We start from the raw sequence: 20304 nt of genomic DNA on the forward strand, positions 1-20304 counted from the left end.
AAAGAATTTTGAGCTGTTTATTGTATTATACTTGATTTCCATTTTTCAGCATCTAGTAGGATGCTTAGCCATGATTCTAATCAGGATGTGAAATACAGAGGGAGACTTGGAAGAAATCTCTAGATGTCTAATTGGTTACATAGAGATGTCTGGCAATCAGAGACTTATTCTAGGCTTGATATAAATATGAGAGTCACTGAAATCTCATTAGTAACATAAGCAATGAGGTGGTTGTATAAAATATCCATGGAGGATGAGTATGTTGAAAAAGAAAGAAGAAAGGCAGTCTCTAGATGATTTCTTGATTTTCCTTTCAGTCCATAGTTCAATATTAAAAGTTAAAAGATTACAGCAACCCATGTTTTCTCCCATCTTTCTATATGATCTTATTACTAGCTTAGAATTTAATATTTTATATTATATTTTCATAATACTATTTGTTTTTAATGTTCAACTTGACTCTCGTTACATCTCATTATAATCAGATCTCCAAAACAGCTTCCCTCATCCCTCCAATCATTCTTTTCCAATAGATTTTTGACTATTAATTAGTCCCTTTTATTTTTTGAGATGCATTATTTTTTTCAACAAATATTTATTGGAAATCTAAACCTTGAAAATTTTGAACAGACACAAAAACAAATAATGTGAAAGAGAACAACACCCAAGACGTTGCCTCCTAGCTTCCTATGGAATAATCAGGAAGGATTTGTTCTACTAGTAGACGTAAGATTTCTTTTTGATTTTTTTACTGGGAAAATCAGCAAAGTAAGTCTTTGTGTATTTAGATCCATGAATTTTCCTCATCTTAAGGTTGCAGGTTCATACATGTCCTGAAGGGTCATTGGATACTCTTTCAGGAAAGACATCTGCCAACACTGTCTTTGAAAAACTCAAATTTGAACACATAACTCCTCTATTCAAAAACTTTTAATCCTTCTGATTGTATTAAACATATACAATTCTTTACATGAGCATCAAAGCCTCTAATGAGACAGTCTGTGTTAAACTGCCAGTCTTACTCTCAAGTCATTCTTTTCCTTGCTCACTGTGCTTTGGTTACACCAGTCTTTTATCCTCCTTGCCTCAGTGTTTTCACACATGCTACTTATTTATTTTTATTTTTATTTTATTTTGTTATTTATTTTAAATTTATTTTATGTTGGAGTATAGTTGATTTACAATGGTTGTGACCCATGCTATTTATTGTTATCCTTTCCTAGAATTTTCAGCTTTACTCTCTTTTCTTATTCAATTCCAATTTTCATAGTTTAACTTAGAATTTCATTTACTCAAAGACAATCTTTACTCATGAATGTAAATTACACTCTGTTATGTTCTGTACTCACTCTACTGGGTAATTGGTTTTAATATATAATAATATATTGATCTAATTATTTGTGCAATATTTGCCTATGCATTGTACCATAGCCTCTATCAGAAAAATCCAATCTCCTTGCTAGCTGTCGACTCCTTAGTTAATGGTATGCAAGAACTTTTGAGGAAACATTTGTGGAATTAACATGCTTCAAGTTATTTTCTTTAGAAGGAAGTCAATCATAAATCATGATCTACAGACTCTCAACTAGCCTTAACAGAAATATTACTGACACATATGACAAGCAGGATTTACTTTAGGAAGGACTGAATAATCAACAAAATAAAAACATGACAATGTGGAAGCAAATCCCCAAAATATATCATTATGCACTTGAAGCTATCATAAATGAACTATGTATGTGAGTTCTGTGTCTGTTGCCAATATAGCCATAAGAATATATTAAAATTCTAGTTTTATACTTCCCTTACTGAAATTTAGCTAACTTTAAAAAGTTATTTGCTTAATTTGTTCAGACTATAAAATAAAAATTAAATTTTTTTCTGAAAGAGAAGTTTATATAGCTCAATAATTGAACACTTACTAAGTGAAAGACACTAATGCTAACTCCTAGAAAACGTCAATACTTCAAAACTTCAATACTTCAACTTAGATACATTTCTACTTGTGAGGAGACCATGAAAAATAAGTAGAAACTTTTGTACGGGGAGAATGAGATAAGAACATTTCAGGTACAGCAAGCATAGAAAATGAGAAATTTTGCAGCAAAATTATTAATTATTTGGGATGTTTGGAACATGGCTTCCCAAATGATACAGTGGTAAAGAATCTGCCTGCCAAGGCAGGAAACTCCAGGGACTCGGGTTTGGTCCCTGAGTTGGGAAGATCCTCTGGATTAGGAAATGGCAACCCAGCCCAGTATTCTTGCCTGGAACCTAGCAGGCTACAGCGCATTGTGTCACAAGGGTGAGACACGACTGAGCATGCATGCACACACAGATTTGGAACACAGAGTTTCTGGGTGCAGCAAGGAAAATGGAGCTAAGACAGTTTGGAATCAGTTTATGTGAGTTAAAAATGTCTAAATGGCAGGTCAAAAAGCTACTGTTTACATTGTAGGTTACAGAGAAAACAAAGACCATTTTGCCTTTTGCAGCAAACACATTATTTATCAGGTCTATTTTGCCAAACAAACAAAAAACAGAAAAAACTTCTATTGGGGGTGTGAGGAGTGAATTAAAAAGCAAAAAATATTGGAAAAACAGAAAAGCTAGGTAGAAAGTACTCGCAAAATATAATGAGGATCCAGCTTCCTTGTGTGCATACACAAAGAATTCAAAATATCTGAGGGCATTTACTTGTTTACTTTTGTAGCTCCACCACAAAGTCTGTCCCAGAGGACAGAATATAGTTCAGTTGTTATACTGTATCTTTGTAACTTGAACATCAACAGTCTTCAAAATGTAGGTGGAGATCTAGACAAGTGGTAAGGGGAGAGGGAAATTTTTAAGTGGAGATCATGATTTAAGCAGCAATTTAGGAAGACTGAGGAAAAACGAATAAGGTCATAAGAGGTTGGAAACATTTCCTTTAAAGTCAGGAAAACACAAAGATGTCTACTGCCACCTAGTATATTCAGCATTGTATTGGAGGTCATAGACAGCTCCATAAGACATGAAGAAATTGAAAAACAAAAGGAAGAGGAAGACACTCATTATTTGTATTTCATGTGGCTGTTTACATAGAAAATCTGAAACAACCTAGAATGAAATATACAGAAATTAAAGGAGAATTTAGCAAGGTGGTTGAATGTAAGATATATTGAATATAAGATATATATATATATAATACATATATATTCATTTCTATGTACAAGTAACATATAGTATAATAACAGCATTTTTTTTAAAGACATCATTTATAATAGTTACAAAAACTATAATTCCATGGGAATAAATAAGTGTGTGAGAACTGTAAGCAAAAGCTATAAAGGACATTAAAGACAAATATATGTCTATGAGTAAGAAATAAATTCTTTCCAAATTGATACAAAGATTTGATTTCATTCTGATTAAAGTTCCAATGTATATGTATGTTTATCTTGAATGGTTGATTTTGAAATTTATGTGATATGATAAGAAATTTCTTAAGATAAAGAATAAGAAAGAATTAAATATAAAATCCAGAAATGGATGGATGATTATAGGAAATCTTAATATGTTCCAGATGCAGTATAGCAGACCACTGAGAGAAGACACCAGGTAACAAATTTAGGAGTTAAATAGTTATACAGGTGGGGCGGGGGGAAGCACACATCTGAATTTACTAAAAGTATAAAACAAAACTAAAATTTTTAGAAAAACACATAGATGAATATGAACAATGATATTTCATTATCACTAAAGAAAACATTTCTTAAACAGGGTACCACAAGTACTAACAAAGTAACAGAATGCTAAATTTGGCAACATTAAGATTAGCAACCTCTGTTTATCAAACAGCCTTTAAGAAAAGTAAAAAATACATCGATAACAAATGGGGAAGAGGTGTTTCCAGAAAATAAAATCAAATAACAGATTAGATAACATCACTGCTGTATAGACTTCTAGAACTCATTAAGAAAAATAATTCAATAGAAACCTTGGTAAAAGACCTGAGTAGCTAGACACTTCAAGGGATGTGAATACACATAGGGGAAGGTAAAAGTTCTACTAATCAAGAGGAAAATGACAATGACCTTTGGCACATTTGAAAAGCAAAATTTTTTAAAAATATGACAGAATCCCAGAGTGTGAAAGGGAATGGATTATCAGTTTGTCTTACATATTGGTGATTAAGACGTTGATTGGTACAGTGGCTTTGGCAGTGTTGTAGAGCAGAACAGTGACATACCCTGAGGCTGCTCAGATATGCAATCCAAGAAAAAGTTTAACAGATCAGTACCAGATGGCAATGCAAAAATATACACACTAGCATAATATGCAGCTTAAAAAGAAAAAGAACAATAAATACCTACTATCTGGACAACAAATTATAGTAGGTGCAGTCAGTAATATACAGTAAAAAAAAAAAAAAGAAAAGAGAAAAAGATGAGAAAGAACTCTTAGGAGAAACGTAAAAAAGTCTTAGTAATGTAAATTCCAGTTTAAAAAGAAAGCTTCAGAAGACATTCTGGAATGTCATACTTGTTCTTCCTCTTTCTATCCCCGTTTCCCCGGAAATTCTCACTTATACTGTGTATTGATTGAATAGTGACTAAGAGTTATCTGCCCAAGTTCGACTACAGTAATTCTTTAAAAATTTATTTAACTTCTCCTGTCTATGGTTTACTTGTCTATAAAGTGATAATAATATTAGCCCTAGCCCACAGTGTTACTCAGAGAACTGGAAGAAATAATTCATATAAAATACTTATTATAAATTATGGCAAAAAATATTAGCAATATTTCTACTAATTATTGAATTTATAAAGAAATTATGTGAATTTTTACCTAGTAAATATTTTTAATATTTAATATTTCCTTTCCATAACCTGTGTGAAAGAGAGTGAAGTGTGGTTATGGGAAGGAATTATATGGTGTTTTATGAGAGCTTATAATAAGAGAACGTTTACTTAGACTAGAGAATTGGGGTAGACTTTCCTGAGGAAGCAGTGATTGTGCAGAAATATGAATGATGAGAAGCACATACTTAGTAAAAAATTTCCTTTTTGAGCAAACATTTGGCCAAGAACTAAATATTTAAAATTTGGCTATTTCACCCTCTTTCAACAAGAATGTTCTCAGTGTTCCAAAACCAATTGTTAAACTGTTAGGTCACTGTTCATTTCTATCATGAAACAAAGACAAGAAACCTTAAAAAAAAAAAAAAAAAGGAGCACTGATGACATATTTTGTTGTACCTAAATGAGGACCAAAAAAATCAACATAAGTGCAATAGTTTAGGTCAGAGGAAAACTTAGGTAAAGTTATGGTATCATACTTTGCATGTGGGACATCACCACCCTGAGTAACAGGATGATAATAATGGTCTAATAGAGTTTACATCTCAGTTTTTGCTCTGCAGACCTGGAAGAATCATACTTTGTGCCATGGTTTGAAGCCAACAGAAGCTATGTAGTCCTGGGAAGAAGACACAAACCAGTAGTGTATTTTGTTATACCAATAAATGCTTCCCTGTGCATCCTTTATACATATAATCCAAGTTTTCACATTTCCAACTATTAAACTGTACCACTTGATATCAAGTGAGTGAACTTTCATCATTCATCTGAATCTGACAGAAAGGAACATTTCTTGGTGACAGCACTTTTCAGATTGTATTTATATATTTAACACATTTGATTAAGGTCAGTCTCCTCTTCTAGACTTTGGGTTACCAAAGTAAGCACCATGTCTCTTTTTGATTATATTGCATACCCAGCATTTAACACAAATCTTAGTTTATAATGTAGATTCAGTAATTATTAAATATAAACAAATGTGTGCATCTTTAATTGATTCATAGTAGTGGGGCAGAGAGTAATAAGTCAACTCTAATCAAGGTGTCTGGATTTTTACAGAATGAGAAAGAATATCTTGGGAATCAAAGGAATGGTTAATGTAAGCTAGGTCTTTGTCTATAACTAAATGAAAGGTATTCTGCAAAGATATTACCAAATGCGTCTTCCTTTGTTGACTGAAGACAAAAGATGTCCCTTCAAATCTGTTTATACATTTTAAAAGCAATAGAATCCCTAGACACGTGGCTGCCTATATTAGTCTATTTCCAATCCTACCTTGCAGCTAAGTGTGAACATATCATTATTTCTACCACCTTAATGTACAACTTGTGGTATGTATCCTTACAAGGAAGGCACAAGACCTTTTAAATTTCCTTTTGTTCTTCCTCCTGGTGGAAATGTGATTATAGTGGCTGAAGCTACAGTATTTAAAGTATTAATATATGAAAACCCTAGATTATGAGCTGAGATACAAGGCTATAATTGTTGTTGTTTAGTCACTCAGTCACGTCTGACTCTTTTGTGACTACACGTAGCCTGCCAGGCTCCTCTGTCCATGGGATTTCCCAGGCAAGAATGCTGGACGGGGCTGCCATTTTCTTCTCTGAGGGATCTTCCCAACCCAGGGATCAAACCTGCATCTCCAGCATTAGGTGGAATCTTTACTGCTGAGCCACCAAGGAAGCCTTGATATACAAGGTGTATGTTAAAATGCAATTTAAATTTATGGAAAGAGCATTGTGTAGTGTGCCTTTTATTTCCCCTTTAACTGATGAATTTTGACCAAAGTGAGTGGAATTTATGATTTTAGATTTTTCAGTATATCAATGATATTAGATTAGATATTAAGCTCTACAGACTGACCTTAAGGTTAACTAATTGGTAATTGAGAGTGCTATATTTTTGATGATGTGATATTATAGAAATATCTAGTTGAAAGGTAGAAAAACAGCTATTCTCCTTTGTAAAGAGGCAGGGATATACTTGTTTATTTTTTTAATTACATTCAATAAATGTGAAAGCACAGTATTGTGTAAGGCAGTACATTAAAGAGGATTCTTAATATCTTACAGTTCATCATGGTTTGCTTAGAAAGTGTTCCTTATCTACAAACATGCTTCTTGAGCTTTGTAAAATAGAAGTTGGAATGTTTTGAATTAGACCTAAGCCTTTGCGGTATAAATTACACTGGATTCCAAATTTAGCATTATTTGATAAGTGCAAGGGGAAAATTAAAATCTTCTCCACTTCAGAAATATTATTGGGATCTATTTTGTGAAATTCATTTGTATTGTAAAAGTATCGCTTTAAAAAAAAGTATCACCTTTACATATTGAGTCAGAAAAAGCATTCAGTAAGAAGAAAACATGGGCAATATTACATTCTTTACAATAATAAGAGCAAAGTCTGTTCTACCTCCATTATCTTTGAACTAGAGTAGTTCTGGTTTTTATTTGCTTCTATTCTGGATTTCTGCACAATATTTTCTTTAAGTACAGGGTTCTTGATCAAAATAAGAGTGAAGGATTGAGTGCATGTATCAAAAATTGCTCCCTACTCAACCATAAAAATTACAGTAGAGAGTTTTTTGTTTTTTAAAGTATTAAACTCCAAGAATAAAGTGAACAAGAAAGGTGAAAGTTTCAACAACATTTTTGGAAGGAGAAAAGCATATGAACAAATGATGGGTAATCAAACAGACTAGAAAAAGTAGAATTCCAAGTGGTCAGTGTGAAAAGCTGTGAACCAATAGGATGACATCACAGAATCCTCCAAGGCACAGGACCTAGCTGTGCAATGTGCGTTAATAACTGATAATGCAGGAGAGCAAATACAACAAGGAGGGCCTCTTGAAAGTAGTTGGAAAACAATGGATCCTTGTATTCTTTTCCTTCTTCTCCCCTGCAAGACTGTTCTTCAACCCATCAAAGCAATAAGGAATCATTCTCAAAAGGGAAAAAAAAAAGGAAGGACTCCACACTGAAATATGCTAGGTTCAGTTGAAAGCCTGAATGCTAAATTTTAAAACAGGGCGATTAAGTGACCTAGATCTCCTTGCATTTATTTTATGACTTTGCGTTGTGTCAAATTTGAGTTATATGTATGCTCCTTAGTGCTCATTCAGTCATGTCTGACTCTTTGCGACCCTCAGACTATAGCCCGCCAGGCTCCTGTGTCCATGGGATTCTTCAGGCAAGAAAACTAAAGTTGGTTGCCCTTTCCTCCTCCAGGGGAACCTCCCGACCCAGGAATTGAACCCTCATCTTTAATGTCTTCTGCACTAGCAGGCAGGTTTTTTTACTCCTGAGATGCCTGATGATAAGTGACCTTAGTCATTCTGAAGGCAGAATGTAGCGATCTCAAGAGCTCTTAACCAGTGATTAGCAGAACACTTGACAGTTGAGGCTTCATCTTCAGGAAGAAAACTAAAAGATACTCCTGGGGGGTAATCAAAGGAAAGATCCAAAGATAGGGGTGTTTCAATAAACAGTCCAACTAGACTTATCTGTGGTAAAACTCTAACTAGATGAAAAGTCTCCCCTACCCTGTTGTGCACATAGAGCTCTCAAATCAGACTTTAGTTCCCTTTTCTTAATCATTAACAGGTTGTGAAGACTTAACAAGCATCTGAAGAAAAGCTCTAATACAGAAGATAGAAATCCAAACAAGCATATAGAAAAATGCAACTTGGGGGAAAAAAAAAAAACTGAGGTCTTTTCAGAAAGAAGGAAATGTCTTAAGATTACTGTTACTCGCTTCAAACATATAAGAGAAATTATTGCTTTCATAAAATAAGAATTCATAAAAATTAAAATAATTAGGTAGAAATGAAAAAACTCAATTCAGTAATTTGGAATATAAAGATGATAGACGTGAGAAATAGGAAAGCAAATCTTATAGATGTACACTCAGGACTTCAGTAGCTCCAATATATTAGGGTACTCTGGGCAATCAGAAGAAAAAAAATTTAAGAGAGAATAAAAAAATCACAAAGAATTGGAGATCTGAATGCCTTCACATTTGCACGGGGTGAGTTGAAAGTAAGAAAGCAGTGAAAGAAGGTTTTCAAATTTATCTAAGAAAATTATTTTCAACTTAGAATTAGACACCCCCAAAAAACTAATAATTATTTATATAAGAGTAGAATAAAAGCATTTATTAGACTGGAATATCAAAAAACTTGACCTCTGAGGTAGTCCTTCTTTATAATTCATCAAAATTAGAGATAAACCTAGGAAAGGGAGAATATCTGTTAGAAGCAACAGGGGATCCAACATGGTAGAGAAATTAAGAAAATCTCCAGAAGGCAAGAAAAGAGAGAAATCTCTCTATAATAATGATTGTGCTGCAGACACAAAGGGCTGTCTGAGCGTGAGTCAATAGTATAGCAATAGGATTCAAATCACAGATACACTCAAGACCTTCAAGACCAGGTTCTCCCTGCCATTGTGCCTGTGTGCATGCTCAGTCACTCACTTGTGTCTGCCTCTTTGCCATCCTATGGACTGTATCCCATTAGGCTCCTTTGTCCATGGGATTCTCCAGGCAAGAATACTGGAGTGGGTTGCCATTTCCTACTCCAGGGGATCTTCCTGACCTAGGGGTCAAACCCACAACTCCTGAGTTACTTTCATTGGTAGGCAGATTCTTTACCCCTGAGCCAACTGCCATTGCACCATCTTCTAAACTGAGGACAAAATTCCTAAGTGAGCCTGGCCCATATTGTTTTCCATACCTTGCTTGCCTTGATCAGAAACAAATGAAGTTATTCCTGTACCTTTCATGCTCTCTTTCCTGAAACAGTGGGCAATCTCTTATCTCTATTAAAGTATTCTGCTTATATTTACACCTCAGTGTTGGAAGTGACTGTCAGTAAGCCTAGTCTTGGAATAGAATAGCCCGCACCCAGTGACAATCTTTGATGCACACTACAGCCTGATGCTATGATTCTGTTGTACATCTGATGCCATGATTCTCTTTATACATATGCATTGTACACAATTGGCTGTATTCATATTTCATAATAAACATTTAGAAGCACTGTGCTAAAATTCTTTAAAAGCATTATTTTTTAGTACATAAATTCATTTAATAATAACAAGGAACTTATTCTTAAAAATATATAACTGAAGTGAAAAATATTTGAAAGATTTTAATTTATAAAATATCCTTATCCATTTTACATGTTTGTAAAATAGAATCTATTCCCTTGGTGCTCCCATAATGATTAGGGTTATTCAGTTGTAAATATATAAATATATCTCTGTGGCATTCTCATAACTGTTAGGACTAATTATCTATGAAATATACTGAATATAAATCCTTGATATTTTCATCTGATTAGCATTATTTAGTGGTGATATGTATAAATATATCCTCCCCCAGTTTCCTTAGTGGCCAGAGTTATTTATTTGTGATGTATGTATCTCCACTTATTACCTGGAGTCATCAGGTTATGTTGTCAACTAGAACAGGCATTTCTTCTTCTTCTTACAATTTGAGTGGTAGACACTGGAAAATAATCTTATGCCAATACACTGCCTTTCCACAGATAAGAGATGTTCTTTCAATGGTTGAAATTATTTTGAAAGTAACCAAATTTTAATAAAATTAAGAACAGTACTTCATATATGTATAAGTATGCAATGAATAGAGCAATATCTATTTTGGCAGTAATGTAGAAACCTTTCAGGAAATAGATAAAAATTGAATATTATACATCATTTTTATATTCTAAATAACCTTTGGAGTTAAAATACAGCAGAATTTTTTATACTTTTTAAGTTAATTCTTAAATTATCAGATCATACCAAAGATATAAATAATTAATTCCAGACTATTTAAAAAATAGTCATGATTTTCTGCCTATTAAGTTTGTAATATAATGAAGAATTGAAATTTAAAAGTGCTTTAAAATCTTATTAGAATCTAATTGAGTAAAAGCTTAATATTCAGACCAAAATCTGAATATTTTATGAGCTATGTTATTTGAGGTTATTTACCAATACAAAAAAAAAATGTTGAGATTTGTAACAGCAACTTGTGCAACTTCCTAAAATTTAATTTTGGGACATAATTGTCCTTGAAATATAAAATTTAACTTAACCCTGACACTAGAAATTTTGAAAACCCTTAGAAATTGAATTTTTACATAATGGCTATTAGAAATTTATGTTTTGGGGAGTTTTTTTTGGATAGGAGTTCTAGTTAAAATGAGTTGGTTTTTTTTTTAATTTATTGTTGATATTGAGCCTATCTCTTCCTCTCCCTTTACTGAATTAAATTATCAATGTGCAATGAATTCTTAAATTGGACATGAGTTGAAGTTCACATATAATATCATAATCACTATACTGTCTTATACAACACTATGGACATAATCAATGTCCACTCACAGAAGAGCTAAGATCATGACTATATCCTCTAAAATTGTTCTTTTTCACATTTGAACTGTCCTAAGCCTAAAGATTACATTTTATATTTTGGCCCAGCTTTTAGCCTGATCTTTTTTCTTCTTTTCTCCAGGCAGTTTTGAAGTGGTCATCCTTGATGACCTGGAAGGATTCAGGAAGTATACTTCCCTTCATGCAAACAACAAATAGTGTACTCATTTACCCATATTAGAGAAAAATGAAAGTCAAAGCTGAAAGTAAAATGGACATAATTTTAATGATTTTTTAAATTTTGTGCATTGGATTCAAACAGCAAACTGTGTGCACTCAACTGTTATCACAATGTTGTCAAGAGGTCTGTGTCTTTTACCATTTTACACACAATTGTTCATTACAGTATGTTATCAGCCTCGTGGAAACCAGGGGTGTGGCATGGTAAGCAGTGGTGGTAGTGCACCTAGCTTTTATATTATCTAACTTGAAAATATTTCTCTTCTATGACTCCTTTTTTTCTTGATAAAAATAGTTTTCACCAAACGTTGGTGGTGCACACGCACTACCATTCACGCTCGACATCACACCCCTGACAGGAACGCATGTTCTTATTTTGTTGATAAAAAGTATTACAAAAATTTCCATACAAAAACTATTTTCATAGAAATCTTGCATTTCCACAAATAAACCTGAACATTTTTTGAAAAAAACTGCTCAAGAATTTTGTTCATTTAACATTGTGACTGTATTGATAAATGCAGTCCACGTCAGAGTTCACCACACATACTTCTCTTTAGATGACCAGTCCCCTTTCTCCTTTCACTGAGATCTGCCCAGGCTCCATCAAGTTCATTTATAGCAGGAAGGAGGTTTTGGATTAACATGTCTGAATGTTAGAATGAAAGTTTCAGTCTTCCATAGAACTATCAATACTCAGCCCTCTTTTACAGCTTAAGAAAAAGATTGCAAAACATCATCCATTTTAATTCAGAATCTCTGAACCAACTGTTGCTTTTTTATTCTTGTTGTGAGGTTGGGGAAAGGGTAGCTGGAATAGGTAGGGATTTGGTAGAGATACATGTTAAATCTCCTGCCACAGTGAATATAAGAAAAAACATTATTGCCTTGGTAATTTGACACTTCTATTTCAATCAGTGACACAGACTGTCAAAAAAACAAAAAGAAAAGAAAGAAAAACACTGATGAAGATCTGCTTTATATTCCACTTGCCATGAAATTCAGATTTGTTTTGCTTTACATTTCTTCACATCCTATAAGCACATATTGTCTATTCAGATGACCATTATATTGAGTAGCTGGGGGCTAGTGACATCATCACCCTCTTATCTGGGTGTTCAGAAGACTTAACTGTCTCTTGTAACACTACAGTTTTTGCTGATTCCAAGTATTTTTATTCTTAATGATTTTTTTTTCCTCTGGTTACCCTTAGGGCATTGATATTCCATCTCCTGGCAACAGTTGAACCTCAAAAGGAACCTGTAATTTCTTCCCAGACTGCATTTGAAACCAGCCACAAAATGGTTATGTAACATTCACTCAGAAGAAGGGAGGAACCCATGATAAACAGTGTAACCCCGTTAACTCAGTTGATCCATGATGTTTATAAATCAAGTCTGATCATTGCAACTGCTTAGATCACAGAGTCTCTAGTTCATAGACACAGCGGCATGAGGTAACTCATTTTATTTTGCACAGGTTGCATATTTCCACAGGAAACATTCTCGCTAAATTGTTTGGAAAAAAAGACGACAGTTTGTGCTTGGGTGTTTGGCCTCCCAGCTTTATGCCATGGTTTCTTTACCTGGCAACCGTCTGTCGTTAAATGTGTGCATGTTGATAACTTCTTCTGTTTTCACAATAACTGGGGCCTGTGGCTTGTGTTTTAACCGACGCTGGCACTTCAGGGACATCCTCAGTTCCTCTACCATGGCGCTACAGAAGGACCTCTACAGAATAACACAGAAAAGGAAATATTACAAACACATAGACTGCAATGGTCCTGAAACAAAATTAAATCCAGTCTCAACAGACTTGTCAACATAGCAGCTTTGAAGTTTTGAAAAATTCCATTATAATGGTTATATCAAATTATTCCACTTTTAATACTCAAAACATGATAATTAAAATATTTTATCAAAGTGGGCAAGTTTAAAGAAAATCTCCACCTGATAGTGAACTGCCAGCTAGGAATACATACATTACACATAATTTGAATGAGGTTTTAAGAGATATAATTGATTAACATAAGATATAATCTACCTTAAATTTTAAATACAAGCACAAATAAACAAATCAGCTACCAGAAATCCATCCATGCTATTAAAAAAAATTAGACAAAATGTACTGGCTTTTAGATCATAATGTAAGATATGAAAATTTTCTTTAAACATGGATTCTTCATTTTGTCTTTCAAAACAGAACAAAAATAGCACTCACACATTTAGACATAAAATATGGAAAATTATTTTTGGTATTCATTATATCTTTTTTGTGATCATGCCTACAAAACTATTGGTGAAGATTACAAACACATATGACCTAATCATGAAATGACATTGTATCACATTTAAAAATCCATGCACAACTAAACTTTTGGTGTCATCAACCTGATAACTGAGGACTGATAAATAACTTATTCCATGAAGAAGAAATGACCCTATATATATATATTTTTTTTAATTCCTATTTCATTGGCAATAGATTTGCCAGAAATTCTATATACCTGGAACTTATTACACACTCCTCAAATTTCTATTACAGAGTGAAAACATCAGACGGAAACTTGTTAGTCTCCCTTTCCATCTAATTGAGACATGTGTTAGTTACATATAAATCAGATTCATGAACTAGTTGCATATTGTTGTTGACATTCAGATGGTCTAAGACTTAGGCTCTCTTTTTGCAAGAACAAAAAATTTGGACAACAACTAAAAATGTGGACAAGAATGAAAAATTTACACAATTCCAAAAAGTGATATGAAAACATAATGAAATAAACCTAATCAAATATGCATGTGAAGTCTTTTTTGTTTTGCATTTTGTGTTGCTTCTTTGTTGTTTATCATCTTAGGCTAATTCCAAAATCCAAAAGCAAGCTTCGGGAGTTGGTGATGTTCAGGGAAGCCTGTTGTGCTGCAGTCCATGGGGTTGCAAAGAGTCGGACACAACTGAGCGACTGAACTGAACTGAACTGAATTCCAAAATAATGTAGGATAACAATGGTTAATATCGTATACATGCCTTATATTTTTTAAAATACTTTTCATATATCACCTTTTGTGACACAAACTAATACTGAATTAAGTTGGGCATCTATATGACAGAGGATAACTCACTTTCTGCAGCTCACAACTGCACCTCCAGCAAGATATTCTGATATCCAATTTTATGTATTTTGATCTTGCCCTGGTAGCTTCTTGTCCATTCCTGGCTATATTCTCATTTTTCTTCTTTAGGTTGCTGAAGAGTTTCCTTAGTGATCATCCCAAATCTATGCCTTGTCTATTTCTGAAATTCTCACAATTATCAACAATAATCTATTGTTTTAAACATCAGTTATTAATAGTATTTTCTTGTCCAATAAACAGGTGAAATCCAAATCTCTTTTTTCCATCATGACCTCTCTGAGTTAATTTTACCTTATCTCTCCCCCAACCTATTCCCCTTCCTCTTCTTCTTCTTTTTTTTTTCTCTTTACATACATGCTTCTCTTTGGACCTCCAAAGTTTTTCTCCTTTGTGTCTTCTTGCTCTGGTACTCAGCAGAGTTCTTTCATTTATCACATCGGTCCAGTTTTATCCCTTACCTCCAGACATGACTCAAATTTTAACTTATTCAGGAACCACTTTCCAGTGGACCAGGCTTATTATTTCTACTCAATTTACTATTTTTCCCTCACTATCATGTTTCTCGTCTGACCTCTTGGGCTTCCATGTTTTCGTCTCATTGAATTGTAAAGAGTAGAGATCAAGTGCTCACAGCACTGTTGAACACATGTTGACTGAATTAACAATAGTCACGCATGACCTTAACATTTTAATTCTTTTTAAATAATGTTTGTAATTCAATTGCTTAAAATTTTTTTTCAGAATCTTAGTAAAATACGTTGTGTACAAGTGAGCTAATTAATCAGATAAAACTTTGTTATTGGTTTAATAACATTAAATTAATAAAAATATTAATTTATTAGTGTTTGTCATGGGAGATGATTAAATGCTACACATGAATTCCAAACTCACTGCAGGTTATCTCTATGTATTATTTATTATGTGCTAAATTATATGGTTTTGAAATTCACAGATTCTATTTCTACTAAAGGATCTATATGACACCTATAGCCAGTATATGGACACAGTGTTTCTTGTTACTTAATACCTACTATTAGATGTACTTATTAAGAACATGATGAAAATGATGATGAAGATGGTGGTGATGACAACACTGTAGAAATGGAAAAATCTGACTCCAAAAGAGGGAGGAATACATAGTCTTGAGGTAACTTAGTCTTGGTTCTCTGTTGAAACATTTAACAGAAGAATTGATTAGATAATACAACAATGTCAGAACTTGATGCCATCGACACTTTAAAAATGTTATAGGATGTGAATAATGTTGAATTGTTTGAAATAAGCCTTCGTTTAAAATAACTAAATTTCCCAAATATTAAAAAAATTTATAACATTCTCTTTGGCAAACTCAGTTTTTAGATATCATCATTATATTGATTTCAAAAGTAATAAAATAGAGATATTGTTTTGTCCATAGTAAGAGAGTGGTCTAAACAACTGATTTTCTCAGGAAAAAATCTTACAAATGTACATAACTGTTCAACCATGAACTGATTCAGGTTTATTTCTGGTTATTTAGGAAGTCAATTGTATTAATAGCCTATACTTAACTTCGACTATAAATAAATGCATTTAAACTCTTTTAAAGCAATTTTATGTAACATAAAACTTATATACTGAATAATATAAATTATAAGCATATATCCTGCCCCATTCAAGCATAAATAATTTAAAATTATCTCAAGTAAATGATATTTACAAATTTATAAACTCTGAAAATTGTAAACATGTAATCCCACCATTATCATTTTAGGCTTTCTCTATTTTCTTAAGCCATTAGAAAGTAAAAAATTTAATCAAGCAAGCTTTAAGCAGTCAATCAGTAGTTTTGATTATAATATCTTGTTACCACTTTTGTTAATTTTTTTCTCTAAATAAAGCTGACTTTGACAGTTCTTTTTGATTTATCAATGTTTTACCTAAAAAAAAATAGTATTATCTTAGGTTCTAATACAGTCACCATGAAACTGTAGGTTCTTTTCTTACTTATATAATATTTCCAATCCTTCACAAAACTATGAAAATCTTTAGATTTGAGCAAAAATTTGGAGACAACATTGAAAAATTTAAAAAATTTAATGATACCATAAAGTATGGTTCACTTGTATCACTAAAGAAAACACATTTTTAAAAATTTTTTTAAAGGTTTAAAATGTAAATTCTGTATCTTGATCTCTGTAAGACCTAAAGTTGAAACTGTACAGACGATTGTGAAATATAGCTGTTTCTCTGTGTTGTACGTTGCCAAATAATTACTATGTCTGATTTTTAGACTTCTAACTTGTCATTTGATAGAGACAAATAGTGTTTCCTAATTCATATCATGATCAGAATTTTTTACATGTCCTTTTATTGAACTATGGAATAAGATTTTGAAAAACCTAAATGCACTTGACAGGAATTTTCTGAGTTATAATGAAGAAGAAGGAAGCTGAGGAGGAGGAGGGGGGAAGAGGAAAAAGAATAAAAGAGAAAGGAAGAGAGGAAAAGGGGGCAGGGGACAAGGAAAGAAACAACAAAAGAAAGAGGGAAGAAAATAAGGGAGAGAGGAAGTGAGAGAGATTGAGGGAGGAAGAAAGAGAAAGAAAACTACCATGCTTTTCAAATCACTTCTTAGGGACAGAAACACACAAATTGTGTCAAAGTAAGTTTCTTTTAGGGTGAAAACAACAACAAAAATGTTTCTGCACAATATGACAGACTACAAAAAGAAAAAAAGGTGCAAGGATACTAACCATTATTAAAAACCTCTTTTAGTAAGTTTCAAAAGTTTACTAAACAGTGTCTGGATGGTAGGGTGGCACTAACCAAATAGAAGATTCCTGAAAATGAAAATTTAAATCTTTGAGCTGTTAGCATGTATAATTGCATTTAAATTAGTTAAACTCATTATAAAATTCACTATATTTAATGAGGCAACCTGTATTACACGTCTCTAATTCTTGAAACAATGGTTTGGAAACCTTAAAAATAATGAATTTGTCTAAATGTACATTGCCTTTTAAGTATAAGACAACACATAATAGTCCACAGATAAATGTTCTCAAGAATATCATTTGTGGTGTTATAGAATAATTTAATCTTAATAGCTTAACTTTCTAATTTATAGATATGTTTATATGATACATGATGTGATAGCATTTTGAGAAGCACATAAATTTTTTTAGTATTAGAAATCTAGTTGCAAACATGCTCCACATTGAACAGTGATATATTTAAACTTCATTTTTAAGTTAAATCCTTTATGTTTAGCAATGTCTTTAAAAAAAAAAGCAACTGATGAAAAATAATTTTAATTTTTTAAACTTTGAAACTCATCACTTTCATGTTGAATATATAATATACCAATTGAAGGAGAAATAATCATAAATATTATATGCTATTATTAGGTCTCTATTTAGTATTTATTATGTAAGGAGGAAACTATGCTATACATCTTACTGTCTTATTTTTAAAGGGTATTAAATTAACTAAATAATATTCCAATATTCAGAACAATTTCCAACCATATTTGTGTACAGTTTCTATTTGAAGCTTATTAAAACATCTTTGACTTCCTTGGTGGCTCAGAGGTTAAAGCGTCTGCCTGCAATGAGGGAGACCTGGGTTCGATCCCTGGGTCGAGAAGATCCCCTGGAGAGGGAAATGGAAACCCACTCTAGTATTCCTGCCTGGAGAATCCCATGGACAGAGGAGCCTGGTAGGCTACAGTCCACAGGGTCGCAAAGAGTCGGACACGACTGAGAGACTTCACTCACTCACTCAAAACATCTTTAAACTGTTTCTAAGAGACTTTGTAGTGCAATGTCCTAATATATACAGCATCTCTCAACGAAAATGTTTTGTTTGTTTGTCATTTAAATTATTTGTTCACTGATTATGGATACCTCATTCATTCTCAGACATTTTCTAATTAATTTCGGATACTGTGGGCCATTTGATCAAGAATTCCAGATCACATGTAGTAGAGACAAATCCAAACAGTCACTGTAATTAATCCCTGTGGAAAATTGTTCCACTTTAGGTAATACTTAAATTAACTAAATAATAACTAAAGGGAAATAAAAAGTATATTGGATGAAATATGCAACATTTTATATAAATGTTGGTGTCCTAAATAATGAAGATAAATGTCATTTAACAAGGCCCATTTCTTTTGATTTTACTCTTTAATTGGCAGTCTTTTAAAAATATCAAATAGCTAGTGCTATCTATCAGAGTTATGGATTTACCTAAAGCTGTATGAATGTAACAGTGAAGCAATGAGATGAAAAATGACTAGCTAAGATACTCATGTCCAAAATAAAAAATATTTATATATATATGTATAAACTTTGATCTTGATGCTTAGTCTTAGAGCAGTACTCTTTTTAAAAAGTCCATATATACATATATATATTATTTAAATATGCTGTGCACTAGTCAGACAGGTATGTACATGTTGATATTCTAACTAAAAGAGGAATACTGTTCTTTTGACTTCCATTCTGTGTGTTATTATATTAGCCTGCCTCACTAAGTGATTTGAATTTTAGCTAAGTTCTTCTACCTGGACTCTATTATTAACAAATGGTAATTTTTGAATACTAAATAATAAATCAGACAGAAAAAATTATGGCACTAAATTATTTTTTCTCAATAAATAAAATGACAAAGCTTCCTATGTTTTAGCCTGGATTATTTTACAATGATAAACATAACCAAAGATTAAAATATTCTCAGAAACTTTGACTCTTACTGAATAACTTTATATTGCATTTTACAAATAAATGAGACAGAGAAAAATAGGGCATCATTATACATTTTTACACTTCCCTTACTTAAGTTAGAAAAATCAATAAATTAGGTCTGACAAGCTTCAACACCATTTTAGTCATTACAGCTGTGAAATGAATTTTAAGAAAAAGCAGTGTTAATCATATTCTTGCCAGTAGTCATAATAATAACATTTTTTCAACAAAGTATGTAATATCCAAATAACTAATGCTTAATTCCAGGAAAGCTCTCTTTCCTTTAAAGTACAGTAGTTAAAATGTATCAGTTTTATAAATAAAAATAATAATTATATTATAATGAAAGCTTCTTAGTATATGACAGACATGCAAAAAGCTCTATATATGTTAACTATATTAACTTCTAAAACATTTTCATTTATGGTGTATTTGTAACCCATTCATTTATTTAAAAGATATATAGAAAGATTAATATAACACAAAGTTGAACACACTTGAAGAATGATTCCAAGTCTTTTTTTTTTTTTAATTTCAAAACTCATGCTTAATGTCCAGGAAAGTGAAATAACTATACAGGACTTATGAGCAAAGCCCACAGTCTGTTTATCTAACTTAAACTCCTACTCCATACATTTTGTCAATACAACATCAGGGATAAAACCTGCCAAGAAAAATAGCTAAATGTTCTACTTCTATGTCCTGCAGTATTCTGTGGTGTAAACAGAATAGGCATATTTCAGCTTGAGAAACATACTCGAACCTTGATATACTTATCCTCTTCTGCTCAATATGGATAATAATCTTTGCATAGCTCTGAGTAACTTTGTACTCACATGACATATAACACATTAAAAATTCTAAAGTCATTTATGAAAACCAGCTATAATCTTGTTTCAAAACTTTATGGGCATTAAAAGAGTATGAGCCATCATAAACAAATGACGCAAAACTCCTTTTGCTGATTTGCAACTACTTA

The 20304-nt window shown here is 32.5% G+C and overlaps 1 protein-coding gene across 1 annotated transcript in view; it reads right to left on the bottom strand.

The window, feature by feature from the left end:
- Positions 1–11325: 11325 nt before the first annotated feature.
- GRIK2 (glutamate ionotropic receptor kainate type subunit 2) overlaps positions 11326–20304 on the bottom strand; it is a 730896-nt gene continuing 721917 nt past the window's right edge. Inside the window, exon 16 of the mRNA XM_040239120.1 lies at positions 11326–13194. Coding sequence (XP_040095054.1) covers positions 13030–13194 — 165 coding nt within the window. The 3' untranslated portion in view covers positions 11326–13029. The remainder of the gene's footprint in view (positions 13195–20304) is intronic.

Source organism: Oryx dammah, unplaced genomic scaffold (assembly GCF_014754425.2).
Source record: "Oryx dammah isolate SB20612 unplaced genomic scaffold, SCBI_Odam_1.1 HiC_scaffold_4, whole genome shotgun sequence".
NCBI classification, from domain to species: Eukaryota; Metazoa; Chordata; class Mammalia; order Artiodactyla; family Bovidae; genus Oryx; species Oryx dammah.